At 42.9% G+C, this 22,558-nt stretch overlaps 1 protein-coding gene across 3 annotated transcripts in view; it reads left to right on the top strand.

Annotated features, from left to right (window-relative positions):
- The window catches only part of Fyb2 (FYN binding protein 2), a 106,721-nt gene that overhangs the window by 27,027 nt on the left and 57,136 nt on the right, over positions 1–22,558 (top strand). For all 3 annotated transcript variants that reach the window (XM_028786406.1, XM_028786396.1, XM_028786386.1), the window contains exons 2-4: positions 4,834–5,581; positions 8,510–8,668; positions 10,735–10,768. In XM_028786406.1, coding sequence (XP_028642239.1) covers positions 4,834–5,581; positions 8,510–8,668; positions 10,735–10,768 — 941 coding nt within the window. The remainder of the gene's footprint in view (positions 1–4,833; positions 5,582–8,509; positions 8,669–10,734; positions 10,769–22,558) is intronic.

The raw sequence follows: 22,558 nt of genomic DNA, 5'->3' as shown, positions 1-22,558 counted from the left end.
CCAAAAACTAAAATACAAGCAGAAGCCTGTCTTCGTGGCGACTCCACTCTGACTGAGAGAAACGGACAACATGCTGGGTGCTCAGTGGAGGTGTGGAGAAAAGCGTAGCAGTGTGGGTCAGTCAGCACTTTTTTCTGCAGATGAACTACAGCAACGGGTTTATTATAGATTCCTTTGGCAATTACCAAGAGCACCAGGAAGAATGTCCTATACTACACCCAGAAACCCGTGGACATTGCCATCCAGTGCACAGCATGACAACCTCTGTCACACGTGGCTCTCTGGTACTCATCTCCCTCACGGATGCTTGGAAACTTGGATGCCTCTGCTTGGAAAATTTCAGCACAGAGAGTGCCTAGAGGTGTAAGTCTGACCTTTCCAGCCTCTGCATGAAGGGCAGGTTCACTGCACCGAGCTGGATGAGTCAAGCTACAGTCAGAAGAAGGCAGGCAGAGGGTGAAGATGATGTTGCTGGTTTGCAGAGAGGAGATGTGGACAGTGTATCTGTTGTAAATTGTTTGGCTCCTCAATGGGAGAGTCATCCGTCCTGCTCTCTGCACTAAAAATGATTACCTCAGGCACTCTGAGAGGACTGATTTTACAGCCTCACCCTCTGACACTGAGAGCCATCGTGAGTAGGATTGTTTGTTCTTGCATCTGCAGTAGGCTGCTCCACACCTCTAGGCCTGTGGTTCTTGTTCTCTGAACACCCTTTTCCTGCTCAAGCTCGGTTGGTGTCGCCTCCAGGAAGCTTTCTTTGCATCTCCATTGCAACCCAAGCGCTTCCTATGTATGCACCAGCCTAACTGTATTACACTGGTGTGATCCACAGGTAGCTGTTTCCCTTATTTCATGAGTCTGAAGAAGGACTCGTCTACATATCACTAGAACTTTGCTGTCTAGCTCCCTGAAGGTAAAGCAGTACACACTTTAAAGCAGCATGAATTGGATATGCTAATTCAAGGAATTAGGAGAAAGATGGGCATTCCAAGCAGAGGAAATTGTACATTTGAAAGTCGAGCGCTGTGAGAGGGCGAATGTATGCAATTTGATTTGGTGAGGAGCCGGGCAGTCTGCTGGGGAGGGGGCCACAGTGATGTTAGACTACCAGGATAGGGCTTAGGAGTGTCTTAGCTGATCAGAAAATGCACTCGAGCTGGTTTGAAAGCTTGAAAAAGCCAATTTGAAGGCTTTTCAGCATGTGAGGGACTTACATGATCAGATTTGTGTTGTTAAACAGATTTGTCTAACAGCTGGGTAAATGAAGGATTAGAAGAGCCCAGAGTCAAAGCAAAAGAGACCACAAAGAAATCATTTGAAAATAATGAGAAAGGCTTTGAGGCAGTAGCAAGAGCAAGAAGACAGAGGACACTTGCTGAAGACAAGATCTTGAGGATGGGGGACCCATAAAAATGAACTGTGGTTTTGGCCAGAAGGCTTTAAACCACTGTCAGCTCCCAGCCCATCCCCATCATGGTACCTCACGCCCTCAACTCTGAGTTCTCAGAGGGTGATAAACTGTAAAGCCCAAAGCACACCTATTTCCCATGCATACCAAGAAGAAGAAAACAGTGCAGTGCTGGAAGAGGCTTTGGGGACGTGCAAGGCAGACACTCATTCTCGTACATGGCTGAGTGAAACAGTGACTGACCTCTCTGTGGTACCTTTGAAGATCAGGCACACACTGCATTGTGCCAACTCAGTTCTCCATCTAGTTCCTTCGTCTAACCTTTTCTTGTATGTTATGCTTGCAGGCTATGTCTCCCTAATATTAGACTACAATATCCAAGAGAAGAGCCTTTCAGTGTTGAAAACTATCTTGTCCACATAGTGTAGGCACTCAATGGACATTTATTGGAAGAGGAAATGAGCCAAGCAAAATCAGGTTTGCCCCACCTTAAAGCAGTGGTCTTGGCACAGGCCCGTGGCTTAAAGTTTATCAAATGCACAATTCTGTTTCCTAACTTTTGCAAAATCATTTCTACAGAGATTAAATTCTACTAAGTAATAGCTTTTTAGTTCACACGGCTCCAGATAGTAAAGAAAAAAAACTATTATTACATTACTTCAAAACCATTAACCACTGGCTAGTTCACACCCATTTGGATGGTCAACATGCAAAAAAAAAAAAAAAAAAAAAAAAAAAGGAGAAGTAGAGCTGGTGAGTATGTTAATAAATAAGAATCCTTGTGTACTATTGGTAGGAATGTTAAATGATATGATTGCCATGGAAACCAGTATAGAGGTTCCTAACAGCTTCAAAACAGAATTGCCATATGATCCAGGGATTCAATATCTGGGAATACACCCATGAGAATTGAAAGCAGGACATCAAAACAACATTTGTACACAGAGTTTTAGAGAAGCCTAATGCCCAGTAACTAAAGTATGCAAAGAACCTAGGTATATGACCCCCCCACTAGCCTTGAGAGAGGACCCTCCTGCTTTGACCCACCAAGTGTGAGCCAGCTTGCCTGGCTAGAAGATAGGAAATTTAAACACTACATCATGGCTAAACCTTAAGGGTACAGCACTAATTTAAATAACCAGTCATTTAACCATACTAAGTTAAATAACTAGACAAATGCTGTGTATTTTTCCATTTGTTTAAATACCCAGAAGAGCTAGACTCAGAGTCAGAAAGTGATCTGGGAAGGAAACATAGAACTATTGTTTGAGGGATATAGACTCTCATTTGTAAGATGAAGAATACTGGAAATCGGTTGCACAACAATGCCAATCCTTCTCATGGTGCTAAACTGAAATCTTTCAGTAGCTAAGGTTATGCATGTTATGTGAATATGTATTTACCATGAAGTATGTACATCTATTATCTTATTTGATCCTGAACTGTTATGAGAAGTACATTTCTATCCCTACCCCTCCCCACACACACACACCTGCCTATACGATTTATGAGAACAGGTCTCGTTGAGTAGCCCAGACTGGCCCTGAACTCCTGATCCTTCTGTCTCATCTGAGCAAGTAACTTCTCTATAGTAAAGAAAATAGGTTAGAGTCATAAAAAGGATCTTATAAGGTACCTGGCTGGAAAAGGGCTAACCTGAGACATCACACTCAGGATCCCTGACTTCACTCCCAAAACAGGCTTCTTCCACATCAGGAGAGAGGACACGTAGATGATTTAGCTGGTCTGTTGACTAAAGTGTAAGGAACGGAGCATTGGAGATTTGGAGAAAGATCTATAAGCAAGTGCTGGGGTGGAGGTATGTAGTGGGAGCGAGGGGAAGAAAAGGAGCAATGAATATGGTGTGAAATCCAGCTTATGGCCACCTGCTTCTTGCTGCTTGTCAACTTCCCTCCCTTCCTAAACCCTCAGAGGGCAGGTGTGAGTCAACTGTAAACACGGTGAGGAAAGGTCACACCGAGTTCCTGCAGCTGGGAAAATCCAAAGTCACTGCCAAGGCATGCAATTTAAAAAGGGAGGGAGGGAGGGAGGGAGGGAGGGAGGGAGGGAGGGAGGGAGGGAGGGAAGAGGAAAAGAAAGAAAAGGAAAAGAAAACATGATCAGGAGAAGAAAATGGCTCTTACTTTTTGAAATGATTCTGTTAAATGTCCTCCTACTCCCATGCAGGCAGATGCCAGGATGCACTTACAAAAAGAAATGAGCTTTAAGAGGAGAAATGGGAACAATAGAAAAAGAATCAACCTTATTTGGCTAGATGAACGGCCAACTCACTATGTAGTCCTGGACACTCCCTCACTGTCCCCAACTCCTACCTTCTCTCTGCCCTAGACCTGAGCCACCGTTACCAAATGGTATGGTAGCTTTTCATATGCTCAGTTTGACCTGTTCTCCAAAGAGAACCCACTAACACAAGAATATTGTCTAGCCTCCTGTAGCTTTTATTTATCACAGCCCTACTATGTGCTGGGCCCCGTACTGGACACTTTCTATGTAGTAACTCCAATCCTTCTAGTGTTTGTAATATTAAGCAACTACATGTGACATTAAGACAAGGCTGCACATCGTGTTTGCCTGGATGAGAGAAGGCAGAGTCAGAACTTAGACATAAGCCTTCTCAAGTTTTCTCTTAACACACTGAAATTTCAACAGCCAAGTTATAAAGAGTTATAAGTGCATCAGGGAAGCGGTGAAGCAGCTGGTCCTACCTGTTCTTCCTAGAGGCAGTCTCGATGGAGAATGAGCTTGAAATCATTCAGGAAGTGAAAGGAAACATGACATGAAGATGGGAGTGTACAAGTAGGCCAGAATGGCGAGCAGGGCAAGGTCTTCAGGTCAATTGTAAACCACTCTAGTAAAAGACTGGTCATCTTTTAATTGTGTTATGAGGAGAGAAAATTTCATTATCTTTTGAGCAAACAGAGACTATATTATGAAGACAGTTGTTCTACACCATAGAATATTTTAACTAATTTTTTTTAAAGAAAAAAGCCATCTAAAAATTTATCAGCTAGACATAGTAATGTGTGCTTTTAATCCCAGCACTCTGGAGGCAGAGGCAAATGGACCTCTGTGATCCTGGTTCTCACAGAGTTTCAGGCCAGCAGGGCTACATAGTGAGATCCTGTCTTCACAAAACACCCAAAAGGTTTATGATCAATTGCTATTATTGTCTCTACTTGGTCCTCCCATGCCATGAGAATACGCAATATAGCCAAATTTAAGAGAGAGAAAATCATACACTCATCTCACATAGACAGCAGCAGCACAGGCTAACGTGGCTCACCTGGGGAACAACAATGTCACATCAGCCATGGGAGACATTTAACAGGTACAATGAAGCCAGCTAGTCATGCTGGATGTTTCCCCAGGGTAACTAGATTCTTTTGTTCTTCTTTATGCTTTAGGAAGGGGTAAGAAACTTCAAGGAACTTCGAGACAAATTTCAAAATCTTAATGCTACACCTCTTTTGAGACCTATTAAGTCTCCAGCTGGTGTTTCTCGAAAGGATGATAGAGGATACACACAGCTGGCTCAGCATCTGGCTAATAGGAAGTACCTCTCATCCCACCACCACCGAACTCTGCCTTTTTCTTCCACTGGAGTATCTCTGCCTTTTAAAAACCAGAAAGTGACGTCAGCTCAGAGAGATGAAATTCAGGAGAGTTCAAGTTCCTCGGGACCTCCAGAAAAATCTACTGTGTTTCCTGAAAGAAATTTCCAGAAAGCTGGCATGCCATTGGATGTGAGTAAATCAAGAGCTGAGACATCTAATGAGGAGAAAGGAACGGCCCTCAGCAGCTTCAGATACAAGCTTTGGAACTGGGAGAAAGTTTCCTCTCAGAACAATGAAATGTCCCCAGCTCCACTCCTTACCAATGGTGGGATTAAGACCTTCCATCTTGAAGGGCAGAAAACCATGGAACTTGCTCAAGGAAAGCCAGAGAAGAGCCTGAAGGCAACAGGAGTCCAGACCCTTCCTCCCCAGAGCCATTTGATGATCCAGAGAAAATCACCCATGGCCTCCAAAGCCCCCAGTTTATCTCTTCCTCGGTACAGCAGGAAGAGCACAGAAAGCCCTAGCACTGAGGGGAGCCGCAAGAGCAACCCATGCCAACCTGTTTATGAGTGTGAACTTGACAGCCTGGTTCCAGGTAAGAAACTGAGTCTCCTTGGTACTGGGAGTGAGACCATTATCATCCCAAGCCTGCAGACTTGAAGTGTATGTGGTCTGTGCAATAAAAACAGTGCATGGCTGTGGTCAGCCTGTCAAAGTGTAGTCCTCGGTTTGAATAAGCGTTTCATTCTGAATTACACTGTGGCAGAGTTTGGCTGAGCCTGGACTTGAATCTCAGCTCTACCTCCACAAGCTGTGAACTGTGGGTGATTTATAAGCTTCTTAAAGCTCACTATATTCTGTGAATCAAATTCAGCACCAGCCTTCTCTGTGTGGAAAACACAGCACAGAACTCATCTTTTTTTTTTTCAGGATAGTAACCCAAGAGGGATACTCCAGTCTTCTGTCCTTCTTATTCTTTGCATTGAATCTGTCAACTGGTTCTTTGACTCTACCTTAAAGTATATTCAGAACCCCTCAACTGCTGTCTCTGCTCCGGGCTGTAGTCTCTGCCATACCTTTCTCTTATGGGGCCATTGCTAGCTGGTCTCACCACTTCCACAGGGTTCCACCCTTGTATTCTGTGTTCCTCCCCACAGACACAGTGATCCTCTAAAATAACATGAATCAGACCACATCACACTACTGCTCAAAAATCTGTTCAACCTTGCAACAGTGCCTCACATCGTGGTGCTTGCCTGCTTCTCTGTCCTTCTTGTCTCTTATCCTTACCTGCTCAGTCTTTAGACATAAGATGTTAGTTAGCTCCACCTCAGGTCGGAGCATTGTCAATCATCTATCAGGAAAATTCTCCTACCAGCTTCTTGATGGCCAGGTGATGTTTTCCTCCTCTGTAGTCTCTGCTGTTGTGTCCTCTGCTCTGAGCAGACGGATGCTGTTTAAATCATCTCTGCTGTCCCTGTTACACTTAGGCTTTGGGCAGTTCTTTGATTTTTCTCAGGTCACTTGCCTCAGTCCAGGAAACTGCCATACAGTTGTCTGCCTTTATAAGAAGGAAGTTTTTAGAGGATAAAACTTACCTTCCTCACCAACTTACCCCTGCAAAAGAAGATCAGGTTGATGAAATCTTCAACAAATATTTAGTGATTGGATGGATGGATGGATGGATGGATGGATGGATGGATGGATGGATAGATGGATGAGTGGATGGATGGATGGATGGATGGGTGGGTGGGTGGATGGATGGATGGATGGATGGATGGGTGAATGGATGGATGGGTGAATAGGTGAGTGGCTGGATGAGTAGGTGAGTAGGTGGTATCTGAATGGTCAGTTGGCTTGATGGATAATGAGTGAGCTACATATAATCCTATGACTTTTCCTTTTACTTAGTACTTTAGAAACTTTAGTACTTACTATAATTTTAACAATGCTGTTGCACATTAATCCTTGCATCTCTGACTTCTCTTCCCCTAACTCACATGCCAAGAAGACCTCCAGAACTCTCTTCTTTGTTTGTTCCTTCTTTATTATTAATCTCCTCTTATGATAATGAAAATTCCTGAAGAGGAACTATGTTTCTGTTCCTGGTTCTAGCTCTAGGTCCCACAGTAACACCTAGAATACAGTAAAGTGGGTACTGAAGAAGGATGGGGAATAAGATGAATGGAAAGAAAAGTTTATGGACAAAAGCAAAGACTAGATCATCTTCAGAGGAAATTATGAACAGAGTTTAATGAGATAACCATGTAAATTAACTTAACACAATGCTGGGGGTGGGGGAAAACCAAGAACCTAGTTAGTAATATTTCATTTTCACTATGTCTCCTCCTAGGTATGATTAGGACTAAAATTTCCAACATTACAGCAAACTTACAGCTGACTCCTAAAGAGAGGATATTTTGGCTGTGAGCTTCTGGAGCAATGACTTCTAGTGGAAAGGCAAGAAGGAAGCATTCCCTTGCTTCTTAGCTTGCAAAGGACATAACCTTCCCAGAGACACATGGGCAACCCAGTCTACTTGTTTACTCTTAGCGTGGATGGCCTATATAAACAATTACTGTATTGTGTTAGCCAAGAATGAAGGTGCCCTATTTGTGTCCTTTTCTGCCAAGAGAAATCACATATGATTTTTACATATAATAATGGAATGTTCAAGTTGTATTCATGAATATAGAAAACAGAAATGCACACCATTGGGACTATTTAGAAAATTCTAAGACACTGAACTCATATATTCTAAAAACCTTGAAGTCAGGGCCCTAGAAATTCAGCGATTAATTTCTAGATCAATTCAGAGATCTGCTTCATAGGCCTATGCTACTTGCTCAGCCAGTCCTTTAGGAGTCTTCTCAGTGAGTAATCACAGTCCTTCCCCCAACGTAGGCCCTGAGCTTCAAGCTAGGACAGTAGTGTCACAGAGTCCTACAGAAAACCACTAACCACCAAGCACTTACTAATTAAATTCTTGGTTTCCCCCTCAAGCAGCAACAACCTGAGCAATACAGTAGAGCATGCAGACTAGAGGCAGGGTTAGTCCTACCCTTGATTCCAGGAAAACTCAAGACTGTTTAGGGGATCTGTCACTGGAGTCCAGCCTTAAAATAAGAAGTGGCAATTAGTACGAAAGTAATCAGCATACGACAGTAAGGAGAAAAATGCACAGAGTCTCGGATATGAAAGACTCATAGAAAGCTTTTAAAGTCAGTGGTGGATCTCTGAGGCACCAGTGGCGTGAGTGGAAGATGTGTGTGCTAAAGGTTGGGAAGCGGGGCAGTGCCGCTTGCTGAGAAAGGAATCTGGAAGTGTGAATCCAAACTGTGCTGAAATAGCAGATCAGTGACTGGGCCACACTGAAGATCAACTAGACAGTAACGTAAGCTGGTATGTGTTGGGGTCAGTGTGTTCTCATGGCTGCATAGAGACTAGTCAAGGGGCCAGCAAGCTGGTCAGTTTTACCCACAAATGTAAATAATACTTTACATGTTTTCCTATTTGTACTTAGAAAAGCCAGAGAACAGGCATCGCCAGTTTCCCAAAACAAAGCCACTGCCTTCCATTGAGACCCTCGGTCTACCTCCCCTGAAGCCCTCAAAGCCCCCATTCGTGAACCTCTATGCCTTCCACAGGCAGCCAGCTGCTGTCTCCAAGACTCCGAAAGAAGGTAAGAAGATACACAGGGCCCACTCTGACCAGCTAGAGTCATAGGTGCCTGGACCACATATCCTTTCCATTTCAATCCCTCCCCCCTCACACATAGCAAACTTCTCCTCCAAGGGGCTGGACATTTTTACTGCTGTTTGCACACGCGGACTGTGGCAGCTTGCCCATGAAATGACACATGTGTAGGGATTGGCCCTGTATCGCACCTGAGCCAGTCCACTTCCCCCAAGAGAACTACATTGCATCACTGGGACTCTGGCCAAGAGGAAGAAAATGAAAAGTCTTCAAGTTAGGAAGCAGCGAACCTTTGTGTGCACTGAACAGCCTGTGCTGTAAACAGCCAGTGAAGGAGGAAGAGGAGGAAGGGGGGAGAGTCCATGTCAGGTTAACCTGACTTATTTTCTGGTCCCCTCACACCCCCATGACGTGTATCCTCTGTGGGCTGTAAAGCATGCTTGGAAGACATTTTTCTGTGTTCTTTTGTCTCTTCCTCAGCTATTTAAAGGAACAGCTCTGTTCCTTTCCATTCTTACCCCAGTGTCATCGCCCTGATTTCTTAAACACCTTTTCTTGTTCCTCCAATGAGCAAGGGGGGATGCACACTTCGAGGCTCTGTGTAGTGGGTGATGTGTGAGCGTTTGTTTTACCATGCTGTCGGTGCCAGCAGATGGTGTGGTAGCAGAGCTAATACAGGCTTTGATTGTTCATTTGTCTGCTTTAGGCATCCTCATAGTTGAATTTCCCTAACTCAGATGTAGAAAAAATCTTTACATGATGTATGGAAACATCACCTGTCAATAAAAAAGCCTCTGGCCAATAGGTTGAGGCAGGAACTAGGAGGTGAGAATTCTGGCAGAGAGAGCAAGAAGGGGTGGGATTCTGAGAAATAGTCAGACTCAGGAGATTTGCCCCAGAATGCTCATGGAGATAGTCACATGAACCTGAGGAAAGGTAACTAGCCCTGTGCGCTCATAGAGTAGAATACATGGATAACTAAGTTATGAGCTAGTTGGGGAGCAGACCCAAGCTTTTGGCCTACGCATTTATCCATACATAGTTCAATCTCAGAGTTGTTATTTCTGGAAACCAAGAGGTCATATGGAAAAACACAAGGTTACAGATGACTTTAACCACTACGCTCAGTGGCTCTCATAATGAACCCAGCATCAGAATCACCTGAGTTTAAAAAAACCTCATTCTTAGAGCTTGTCATCCCAAGGGAGACTGAACACTTTCCTTTTGAGCAGGTAGTGGCATGCTGGCACAGGAAACCATGTGCACATTAAGAACCTGCACTACAGGTCACCGTCAGCTTTACCTTGTAAGAAAAGTCTAAATGCAGAGACAGAGCTTTCATAAGTGTGTACTGGTAATGGGGCAGCTCCTTGCCAGAGAAGACTGTGATTCCCCACCCCCCCACACACACCCCTACCCCACCTTGTTTATGAGACAGTATTTTTCTGTGTAGCCCAGGCTGTCTCTGAACTCAGATGTCTGCTTCCTTTGTGCTAGGATTAAAGGTGTCTGCCACCATGCCTGGCTATGATTTTTTATAACTATTAAAGATCTCAGGCTTCAGACTATTGCCACAAAAGGGAAGATGACTGTCTAGAAACAAAACACTAAGTCTCTTGGGATAAAACACGCTTTGTGGATCTCAGCTTCTTACCAGCAGCCATTTCAGGTTGAGCATGGTAGTCAGTGAGTCTCATTTCCTGTCCTGTGAAGCAGGGGCTGTGGTACCTCTAATCTTGTGGAATTATTGTGAGAAAGTACTTTGACCGTGCTTGGCACACCGCACATGCTCAGTGGATCTGAGTGTCATCTAGAACACAGGGTGAGTAGTTCTCTCTGCCAGTCCATGTGGTAAAAAAAGCAATTAAGAGATTAAACCCACACATGGGTTCCCATCCTTATGGAGGTCAAAGTGCCCAGAAATAACACCAGAATATATCGGGATGTTCTGCTGTTTAGAGATAGGCAGTCCTCTGGATATCAGGGTGGGAGCATCATTCACTTTAACCAGACTGCTACCAACACCTTTTCCTCTGCCTCTTGTTCTTGCAGTGACAATGAAGGATGGCCCCCTGCCTCCAGACAGGTGAGTACCTGTTCCTCTCCTGTGGAAGAGTGCAGCCTGCTGGGAGGACTCATGGGCCTTCTCAGCACAGGCAAGATGCTCAAAACCACTATGCATATCCCCTAGAAAGGCTGCAGAAAGAACAGACTTACAAAGCAAATAGGAAACTCCTGGTTTTAAGTAAAGTAGGATGGATTTAACTTCTGTGCTGATGTTAAGTTGCAAACCTCATCCTCTGATGTACTTGGTATTTCTTCATTGTACAAGTGGAGTTAATATATTAAAACAATGACCTTCTTAGTTATAAATCAGATAAAAGGCAGCTCTGGTATTAGGAGTTGGAAATGGGATAAAAGATGTTTCTGGTGCCCCCTCCTGAGAATCTCACTATGGAGGAGTCAGGTCATTAATTCACTTAGCCAAATAATCTCTTGAGCCCTCCGAAGTGGCCTGGCCTTGGCTGCCTAGTTTTTGTGTGTTTGCTCTTTTGCTTGGGAACTGCAAAGTTGCTTCCGCAGCCCTCATTTTATGGTCTCAGAAATGCTCTACTCTCCAGGGCCATGATTCCTGTCTTGATGTGCCCAAACCATTTTGACTAAGCCTCACTCCATCCCAGAGATGTTCTTGGCAAGGACAGTCTTAGGAGGAGAAGTGAACAAACAAACACAAGCCTATTGCGACTCAGCTATCAGATGTTCACAGTGCTATAGCACGCTGTCTGTAATAGAGGCAGCATATGTACCAGAGGCTGTACCAGCGAAAGAACAGCCACTTTTTCCTCAGTAGGGACCAGGAAATCTTTAGAGAAGTACTCCTCCATTGCAACATTAGTAATCCTTAGCAAAAGCAGAGTTTTCGTAGAGCAAGTCCTTGGGGACAGCCGTTATGGCCTCCAGACTAACTCATGTGTTTGCAGACCATTAGTGATGCTGGCTGGAGTTGCTCATGTCTGCAGCTCTGGAAGCTGGCTGATGGTGAATTGCTTCTAGGACTGTGTACTTAGCACTGACTCATCATAAGACAGAAACGTTTTCCTCTTGGTGGCAGCAGACAAGCAAGATGGTAGTGTGGACACTCACATTTTCCCAGCCTTTGCCCAGGTCTCTTTCACTGAGAATAAATTGCTCAAAGCACCTCACTGGCCAAGTCCAGAGTCAGACTGGAGGACCACTGAAGACTCACATGCCAAAGGATGAGGATTGGAGGGAGGGTGATAATAGAGATGTTGGTCTGATCAATCCATCAGTCACAAGGACACACTTGAGTGGAGTGTTGAGGATAAATGTTTGCTCGATATAATGATAGTGAAGAAATGCTACAGAAGGAGACAGGGTGTGTGTCATAATCAGTCTTGTTTGTGGAACAAGAGTGTTGAATGAAATCAGAATGTGGACAGTATAAAAGTGGACTGTGGCACAGGCAGGAGCATTGTGAACCATTTTGTACACCCAGGGATTGTGGAGGTGGCCCTGTTCAACCAGGCTCTGCCTGGGTTGTGCTCGACATAGTTCATCTGCTCCAGAAAGTTCTAGTTGAATGTCCATTTGAGAGATGGGCCAGTGCAGCTGCATTCTACATACAATTATGTGAAAGAGACAATGGTGTAGATGGCTCTAGCCATGGTGGTCACAGGCCCAGAGTGACAGCTGAGGTGGCAGTGAACTCCTGCAGTGCTGAGTCAGCCAGGTCTCATGGCTGTCATTCTGGAAACATCTCAGGATGTGTGTAACTATACTGGACATATTGACACTAAATGAAGAGTTCTCTGGCATTCTAGCCATAGCAACAACAAGTCCTTTCACACTCAGAGCTGTGAGGAGCCCATTGGGAGAGTGTTTCCTGTGTGACACTATCTTCCTATAGGCTTTGTGAAGGCAGTTTTGACTATTCTGCCCTGTCACACTGGCTCTAGAACACAACTCCCCCTGAACTGGGACTTTGTTATATGTGAGTTGTGATACAGGCACATATGATAAGAATGAAAGGCAAAGGAGATTAAAAAGGGCCATGTGACTCAGGGAGCTTCATGGAAGAGGAACTAATTTGAAGAATAGCCTACACAATAAGCAGGAGGTAGGTAGGTCTACCTTTCATTCTCTTTCATGACACTGTAAGATAGAGATATAGCAGGGTGGTCCTCCTGGGACTAACCACATCCTAGACATATTGACAGATGGATGGCTTGATGAACAGCCAAGATGGAAATACAATTAGGTATGATAGCACATGCTTGTAATCTAAACACTAAGAAGGCTGAGGCAGGAGAATTGACACTCATTCAGAGACAGCCTGGGCTACATAGTGAGACCCTGTTTCAAAAAAATGAAAAAAAAATCTAACCAAAAAAAAAAAAACAAAATGAAAAAAATGTGTTGAATATAGGCAGTAATAAAGAGGAATAAACAGACAAAAACCATCCTGATATGAAAAAATAATTGATATGTTCCAATTATAAAATACAATCAGCCATCTGTACCTCTGGGTTCTGATCTATAGATTCAAAAAAAAAAAAAGAAAACCTTAGGTGAAAAAACATTTGGAAAAAAAAAATTCTGTCTGCTGAGCATCTAAAGACAGCTCTTGTCCTCGTTCTCTGAGCATCTGGTACAACAGTTATTTGCCCAGCGTTGGAGCTGCACTAGGCATGCTAATCAGCGAGAGGTGAGGTAAGTGTGTGGGAGGGCGTACAGGTTCTATGTACATACTAAGCATTTTATAAAGCAACGTGGGCATCTGCAGCCTTTCTTGTTTGCATGGATACCAGAAGCAATTCCCCATAGATACTAGGGGGCAGGCCACTGTATATTAAATACCATGCTAAGCAGTTTGGACTTTGTCTTGTAAGTGACAGATCAGATGTAGCTTGAACACATAACTGTCATAATGCCCAAAACCCTTAGATACAATTTCCATGGAAACTGGTGCTTGCTAGAGAAGAATATCTCCCTTGTTCAAGTGCTAACCTTTGATACAGATATTAGATTTAGGTATAAATTTATCCTAATGGGAAAAATACCTTGAAATTTCCTGGTATAGCCAGGAATGAAATTAATGAGAGCCCAGATTTTGAATTCCAGCACTACCACTTAATGTTTGGGATACTGAGCATGCTTTAACCTCTGCAAACTTGTTCTGCTCTTATACAGTGGTCAAACGAGATGAGGGTTGGGACATGTTTATTATGGCACGTGGGAGAGTAGCTTACTTAGCTATTACATAACAGCCCCAAGGATAAGAATAATGCAGAACCCTATTTCCTAAACATCTATCACTGGAGAACTCAGTAGCTGAAATACTCACTACCTGTTTTTCTTTCTTAGATCAGATTTTAATTCATTTACCACGTATTTCTCCAGCACATTCGGTATACTGAGCACTCCTTAAGTCCTTCAAATTACTCTGGGGGAAAATTGGCCTCCATACCCCAAATTTCAGCCATTTATACCATCTAAAGTTGATTCTTATGTGAAATAGACAGGAGCTTTAATCCCTCTTCTCAGGACAGTGCTTAAAGCACAGAATGACAGTTTTCTCTAAGTAAAAACACTTCTTGTCTTCAGTCTTTATTGATGAAGGTTTTGTATTTTTGCTGTATTGGAGGGCGTGGAAAACACACTGTAATTGTTTTGCTAAGAACCCAGTGCCATCGAAGGCAGCCATCTTTCTTTTGGTACCTCTTTCCTGTGTTAAACCTGAGAAACAATGCTGTATAACACAAGTGCTTCCGGAGTCAGAGCAATATAAGGTCAAGTCCCTCCTCCACAGTTGAGAAAAGTGCCATGCCAGAGCTTTGACATTCACAACTGCAAATAGACACATGACAGTACTGCATTCATTGTGTTATGGAGACCAGTGTGTATATACCAAGCAGGACACAGATGATGCCCAGTGAGTCTTGGCTAACTACTTCTTCCACACTTGACCTCACCATCCTTGTTGTTTCTGAAATATTAATATCTCATTAGCTCCCAACAGTGATGGAGGTCTTTAGATGATGTTCCTTCCTATCACTCTTTCATGCAGACCAATCTGGCTGGCATCCCTCTTGAATCAGCAGTTTGTGTGAACAAAGCAGGTTGGTCCCTGGGTAGCTGTTAGCTTTAGGTTTCTGTCAGTACTTAGCAGAGTTGGTTAATGTTTTATTCATGAGCTATAAAGATGACTTTCTCCCATTAAAAAGTGGCAGAGGGTAATCCTGATTCAGGGAATATCTGTGTTAGATGAGAGGGAATAGAGAGGCTATTTACTTTAGAAGCAGAAAAAAAATGTTCACATATGGGTCCTCAGAAGAGCCTGCAAGTGTGTTCATAGAAGTCTACCATTTGAATCGTGTGTGTGTGTGTGTGTGTGTGTGTGTGTATTTGTGTTTTGGAGACAGTCCTTCTACCAGACCAAGCTTCAGTGTATAATCACTTTGCCTCTACCTCGCAAGAAAACTTAAAATATTTTTATTATATTTATTCTGTATAAGTATGTTTCTGTGGATGTGTATGTGCCATAGTGTACAGATACCCTCTGAAGCCAGAGGTGTCAGACCACCCTGGAGTTGGTTGTAAGCTGCTGATACGGTGGATGGACACTGGCCTCAGTCCTCTGGAAGAGCAGTATGTACTCTTAACCACTGAACCGCTAAGAGAACTCTTTTGATGTCTTTTAGTTCACAAAAGTTTTAAAACACTGGTATCAACTTATTTCAAGTCATGTAGCTGATCTCTTTCATACTTGGTGTTTTGAAACAGACTTTTGTATTTACGCTTTTGGTATGCTTACCTCATGTGAAACACAAAGCCTTCAAGGGCTGGAAGACTATTTGACTGTGTCTAGGGCATTCTGCACTAGGAACAGGGAATGGTTGGTGCAGTGGAAGTGAGGGCGGGGGACTTACATAGAGTCAGGAGGTAAAAAAATAATGATAATGGTAGTGCTGAGAACAGCCGAATTTACCCACAGCCCTTCTCTGAAACAGCCATAGAGAAAGCTTTTAGGGAGCATAAAGCTGGGAATTGAGAGGGCCAAAAGAGGCTCAGAATGGCCAAGAAAGGCCTAGAGATGGTGACATTTGGCTTAACATCAGAGCAAGACCCCATTCTACTCATAGAAAGATCTAGGAAAAGAACATGCCCAGAAAAGGAGTGTTTCCAAAGACTCAGAGTCTCAAAGGAGCCCCACCCTTCACATGCTAGAAGAACCCAGACAAGAAGCAATAGCCCACTGAGCAAAAGAATCTCACCAGTCAGGGGATGAGATTGGCGTTTCTCCTAAACGTACTAGAAAGTCATGGGAGGGTTTCAAGCTAAGGAGTGGTGTGAGCTGCCACTTGGTTTATAAAGTTCACTATTACTGTTGTATAAATAATGTATTTAGAGAAGAAATAGGAAAATAGCCTAAGAAGTCACTAAAGCAACTAAAGTAGCCACCTTCGTAGAGTATTTCAAGAATACCACTTCTGTGTCCTATTCTTGCTATACTAGATAGGTGTTATCCCTTTTTCAGAGGTAAGAAAACTGAGTCCCGGAGAGGTTAAGTTAACTAGACCTGGATCAGGGGATAAAAACAAGATTAAAGAAATTACTTGGTCTATACTGGGGAAAAATTAAAAATAAAATAAAACAGCAATTGCTGGCCCAGGTGTGGGGACTTGGGTGGGTATAGACAAGGGGAGGGGCATCTGGGATGGTTTCTAGTTCTTTTCTGTTTCCCTCCCAGTTGCTGCTAACACAGTTGAGCACTTGGCACATAGCCCAAGCTCGGCACGAGGCAAGAATGGTTCTTCCAGAAGCTGCTTGGGATGTTTCTACTTTGTAGCAAGAATAACACAAAGCATGTGAATCAGTCACACTTTGTCAGCGTGACAGACCTCTCAAGGCCATTTTTTAATTACTTAGTTTCTTCCCTGAGAAGTTGTGCTGCAAGAAATCAAGATGAGTGGACAGCAAAGGAAGCTCCTCTTGTCCTGTCCTGATGGTTGGGGGTGCAGAGCACCTGGAAACCCCAGTCTGCTCAGTTAGAGTGCTTGGGGGTGGGAAGAGCAATTGTGGAGAAGAAAGATTTTTGAAATCTGTATCCTATAGAGTTTTAGATCCAGAACATTCTGATGGCTTCAGTTTAAGATACTTCAGAAACTTCTCATCTTTTTAAATTGGACTTCAGAGGACATTCCACAGTCACGACATACCTTCTCTTCATAATGGCAGTGGTTTTAGGGGCCACAGATAAACTAGAATGCTTCTCTTATTTCATGTTTTCAGAATTCTTCCTTTGGAAAAAAATTACTCACAGCTTCTGTGATTATTTTCCAACCACAAAGCCTTGAGTCTCGTTTTCAATCTCCTAGCCACAGTCACCCTGGAAAAGAGGTGGTTTTGAGCCACTCCTAGATATCTGGCCTGGAGAGTCAGGTCAAACAGTTTATAACAATGTAACTGGATCAGGAGTACCTGGGTCTATCCTGGTCAGGTGGCTCTGGAACATGGGCACAAAGTTTCCCCGTAGCCCTTCTTCACAACAGAGGAAGTCTAGGAGGAATATTCAGATCCACTTCAAAAATTCCTCCTTAGGGTTTCACTTAAGAGCAGGCCAGGGCAAAACCAAGATACAAAAAGGTTTGGAGCCAGGCAATCTTCACCCATTGTCAATGGCATTCAGATGCTAAGTTAGAAAGTGCCAGAATTGAGGAAAATTGAGACAGGTTGTGGGTTGCAGCCTATTTTTGTACATAAGTCTATTCTTTAATGTTGACTAGAAGCTAATTTTCAAATATGGCCACAGGCCTGGCGCTGCTTACACTTTCCATGGCTGTTAGACTCTTGTAAGAAAGACAGTACTTAGTTTTGTTTCATAGATGAGAAATCGGGGGTGGTGATGGTTCTTGACTTTGTTTCTTATGTGAGATATACAGATTTCCCCAGGATATGAACTCAGGACTTCAGTAAGGATTTTCAACTGCACTGTACTCTTTCAGACTTTACAACATGAGGGGGGTTTTGAGGAATCTATTGTACTACAAACCATGAATAAAAGGATTATCTGTGGTTTCAGCTCTATTTCCCAGCACCAATCATTCAGGGGCGGGTGAAGAATAATTACTGGATGGCTGAAGGATGGACCAGTAGGACTTCAGATAAACTGAATGAGAGAAGGGTGGTTGAGTGAACTAAATGATAAACCTTCCAGTAACTTTTAGGCAAATGATGGTAGACTTCATTTCTATATCTTGCACTGATTTACATATCTGTCATCATAGTCTTCTATTGCTCTTAGTGAATGGGCCAAACTGAGCTCTTCACTTTTGCTTGGGAGCCGTGTGCAAGGGAGCTCACACGAAGCCTTTCCTCTTTCTCACAGGCTAGAGTCCAGCGCCAGCTGGATTGCCAAGACCTTGTCCTGATTCTTTTAGCTTTCATTAAATAACATGTTTGTCTTCTCCCTCTTTTTTTTATGGACTCACTGGTCTGTGAATTAAATACACCATGAAATTAGTCATCAAACATTCATCATCCATTTCAAACTTAGAATAAAAATTTAAAAAACAAAAAAACAAAAAACTTAAATGTTTAACGAGAGTCCAGGAGGCCCTTTTGTGTGTTCTTGCTATTGTTTCTCCAGATTTCTCTCCTAGTTCTCCTTTCTTGTGATTGCTAACTTTCATCCTATGGAGCAGCCTATTGGCTGTTCAAGCAGGCTTGTCACAACCATGCAGGAATACTAGCTGCCTCCCATGTGTGGAAGAGCCTTCTCCCATGTCATCTCCAGATAGCTTCAACTCGGCATACATGATTTGTTTTTATTATATGTAATTCAGTAGTTATCAAACCAAAGTATGTTCAAGCCATTGTTTAGACTCCACCTTCAGGCAGAATATTTTCTTTTTCAGTTGGAAGAATGTCAAATCAGCCAACAATGACATACTACAAGATGGTGTCAAAAGGGTCAACTTCTTAGCCTTTAGCTCAGCTTCCTCATTCAAGGTACTGAGTTCACCAATGGAAAGAAAGGAGGCAGTCTGTTTCTAACGATTTATTGTTGCTTCTTGTTTAACTCCTGTGCCGCTAAGATCATGAGGCTCCTGAATGCAGCCTCCTTGTGATACTCACCCTCATGTTCTAGAACGGTGAGTGTATGAGAAAAGGAGCCAAGCAGGGAAACACAATGATGCAACATTATATTCCCACCTGGGAATGTCTCAAGTGATGCAATACATCTCTGAGCATTGACACCGTACCCAAAACTTTCAAGTTTTAGAGCATTTCTGATTTTCAATTACCATATTTGGATGCCCAACTGATAAAAATTTATGCAGATATTCAAAACATGTGAGAAACACTGAAATCTGAAACAGTTTGTTCCCATGATTTTCTGATAAGATAGACTGGGTCTCTGTTGCTTTGAACACCAGAAGGTGATGCAGTTGTCAACTGGCACAAGGTGTCACATGATCCCATAGTAACAGAGATCAAATGAAACTAGTTTTAAAAATCAGAAAGTAATTTATAGATTATGCCCTTGTCTTACACAGACATCAAGTGAAGTATAATGGTACGTACACATAGATGGGAAGGGGGCAGCTAGAAACGATAGCTGGAGAAGCAGATGGGAGATCTGCTGTAGAGAGGAGCTGGCCATCCATCCCAGGTTTAGGAATGCCCCCTTCAAAACCTTGAGGTTAGTAGCAAGCATGGTGTCCTTGCAAAGTAGAAAGGAGACCTGCATGGTTAAAGCTCGTCAGGCAGGGGGAGGACAGCACCCTGGAGATGCACCCAGCAATGAAGAGGTGGGGAGCTTAAGGTTCTATCAATGTGTACATGTGTGTGTGCAGGTCAGACGTCAGTGATGAACGTGTTCTTCACTTGCTCTTTACCTTAGTTTTTGAGGCAGGATGTCTCACTGAACCTGGAGCTTCCTATTCAGCTAGATTTGTTGGCCAGCAAGCCCGAGGGATCCTCCTGTCTCTGCCTCTGTAGTGCTGGGGTTACAGGTGTTTGCCCCCGTGCATGGCTTTTTATGTGAGTGCTGAAACCTGAACTCAGGCCCTCATCTCTGTGCTGCCAGCACTTTACCAAGTAAGCCACCCTCTTAATCCACTAGCGTTGTTTCCTTACTGCTATTAGTTTTTATTCGAAACAAGGAGCCCTTTGAAGATCTTAGGATCTAACATTATATTTCTAGATCATTCTACCTGCTGTGTGGCAAGTGACTTATGGAAGGGTCAGGGAGAATGGCACTTAATGAGTTTTTGAAGAAAATGGAGTTTAAGAAGGGACCATTGGTGATACTGCAGGCAGAGTCCCATGTCTACAAATCATAGAGGCCGTACATCGGCTGCAGGAACTGCAGGTGATCTGATCTGATTCGAATGGGTAGTAGTGCGGCATGCATGGGCTGGGGGTGCAGCATAGAATAGCCGTTCAGTGAATGTTGGCTGACTGTGAGTACTCTCCTGTTCTTCAGCCCAGACTCACTGGCACCCAAACTATACTTACCGTTCTGTTTTTCCCCTGTGTGCTTTTTACCTCCTTACAAGTTCACTATGAATAAGGAGAAGGAATCTGTCTAAATTTTCTTTTCTGAGGCTTCGTAGCATGAACTGGTTTGAACTTAACATCTTCCCACCCTACTTCCTGAGAAGTGGCCTGTGTGGCCTGTGTCACCATGCCACAGTTAAAAAGTTCTGTCCTAGGCTGACAGCTTTGTCAATAAAGCACCTGCAACTGCAAACCAGAATTTGGGTTTCCAGGACCCACATAAAGGCCAGCTGCAATACTGTGTGTCTACAATCCTGCTGCTTCTTCAGTAAGGCAGGAGGTAGCAATAGGAGAATTCCCAGAAGCCAGCCAGTCTGGTATCATACACAGTGGCCAACAAGAGACCCTAAAGGGAATAAAAGCATAGATTTTGGAGTTCTTGGACCCTGTATACTAGCTATGTAATATTGGAAAATGTTCATATCCCTGGACCTTCCGTTTTCCTCCTTTGTGGGGTACAATGAAATACCATCCTACCTTGTAGAGCTGTTGTGAACCGTGAGATAAATATCTATAACTCTGAAAACTAGAATCATAGTGTATAAACAGCAGTAGTCTATGGCTGTCAGAAACAACAGAGCTTGTCTCCACTAAGGGAATTTGACAGCAGCCCAGGAAACACCTTGTTTTAAACAGAATGTGAATGAGAGTATATGACTTAACTGGATGAGAATTGTAGAGGTTCTCAACTTCTGTATCTGGAGCAGACATACCATTTTCTCTTTATGGCTTTGGATAATTGTTTGATCACCACCTCCCTTGGATCCTCTTTGCTTTACATTTTAATAACATCATTTTTTTTTCTGCCAACTCCTCCCAAGTCTTCCCCCTTCACTCTTTCTCAAATCCATGCCCTCTTTTTCTATAGTTGTTATCACTACATATATGCATAAATATGTAAATACAACCACTAAATCCGTTTAGTATTGCTTGTATATTTATGATTTCAAGGCAGACCATTTATATGGAATAATCAACTGGGTGCTCATCTCTGGGAGAGACTAGTCCCCCTCTCTCAACAGTCATTCGTATAACTCTCTGTTTAGGAATGGGTACCCATTCCACTTTAGCATTGCCTATTGGCAACATTCTTGTTCAGGTTTTGTTTAGACAGCTACATTGTTCAGACATCAGGGGTTTAACTTCATTATGATTTGTAAGAGATACAGTCTCACAGTAGATGTCCTGGTCCTATACGTCTTAAAATCTTTCCCCTCCATCTTTTACTGAACCACCCCTCAGTTGTTTTCTATATTCTGGCAAGTTGTGGGAGCTTTGTTTTTGTTGTTTATGATCTTCATTGTGAAGAGAAGCTCCTTTGATAAAGGGAGAGAGCTATACTGACACATGAATATTTAGATCTAGAAAAAACACTTGAGAGAGCTTGTGTTTGTCTTTCTGGGTCTAGGTTACGTCACTCAGTATCATCTTTCTAGTTCTACATATTTACCTGCAAACTCCAAGATTTCATTTTTATTTACAGCTGAATAGTATTCCATCATGTATATACACCACATTTTCCATATCCATTTGTCAGCTGATGACATTTAGGGTATTTCCATTTTCCAGCTGTTGTGAATAGAGTAGCCATGAACATGACTGACCAAGTCTTCGAGGAGTAGAATGTCAAGTCCTTTGGACATATGCCAAGGGATGGTTGAATGGAGTTGTATAATAGATCTATTTACAGCAGTTTGAGACTTCTCCAAACATTCTCCCAGAGTGGCTATCCCAACAGTTCTAAATAAGGTTCCTCTTTCCCTACTTTCTCTGTTGGTTTTACTGATTTGCTTTTCAATTTTGACCTGGGTAAAATGAAATATCACACTTGGGTTATTTGGGGTTTTTTTGGTTTTTTTTGTTGTTGTTGTTTTTGTTTTTGTTTTGATATCTAGTTTGTTTTTAGTTCTCAATATATTTTGAATATTAGCCCTCTAGATGATGTGTAGTTTGTAAAATTCTTTCCATTTGTCGGACATCACTTTGTTTGCATGACGGTGTCCTTTGTTATGCAGAAGCTTTTCAATTTCATGAGGTCCCATTATTAATTGTTGATCTTAGTGCCTGTGCAGATGGTGTTCTGTTCAGAAAGTCTTTTTTGTGCCAATGAGTTTAAGGATAGTCCCCATTTTCTCTTCTGTCAGGTGCAGTGTATCTGGTTTTATGTTGAGATCTTTGATGAATTTCAGTTGAATTTTATGCATAATGATAAATGCATTCTTCTTTAAGTGAACATCCAGCTTGACCAGCATCATTTATTGAAGATGCTATCTTTTCCCAGTGTATATTT

Source organism: Grammomys surdaster, unplaced genomic scaffold, assembly GCF_004785775.1.
Source record: "Grammomys surdaster isolate TR1022 unplaced genomic scaffold, NIH_TR_1.0 100, whole genome shotgun sequence".
NCBI classification, from domain to species: Eukaryota; Metazoa; Chordata; class Mammalia; order Rodentia; family Muridae; genus Grammomys; species Grammomys surdaster.
This window is presented reverse-complemented; position numbering and strand designations above follow the sequence as displayed.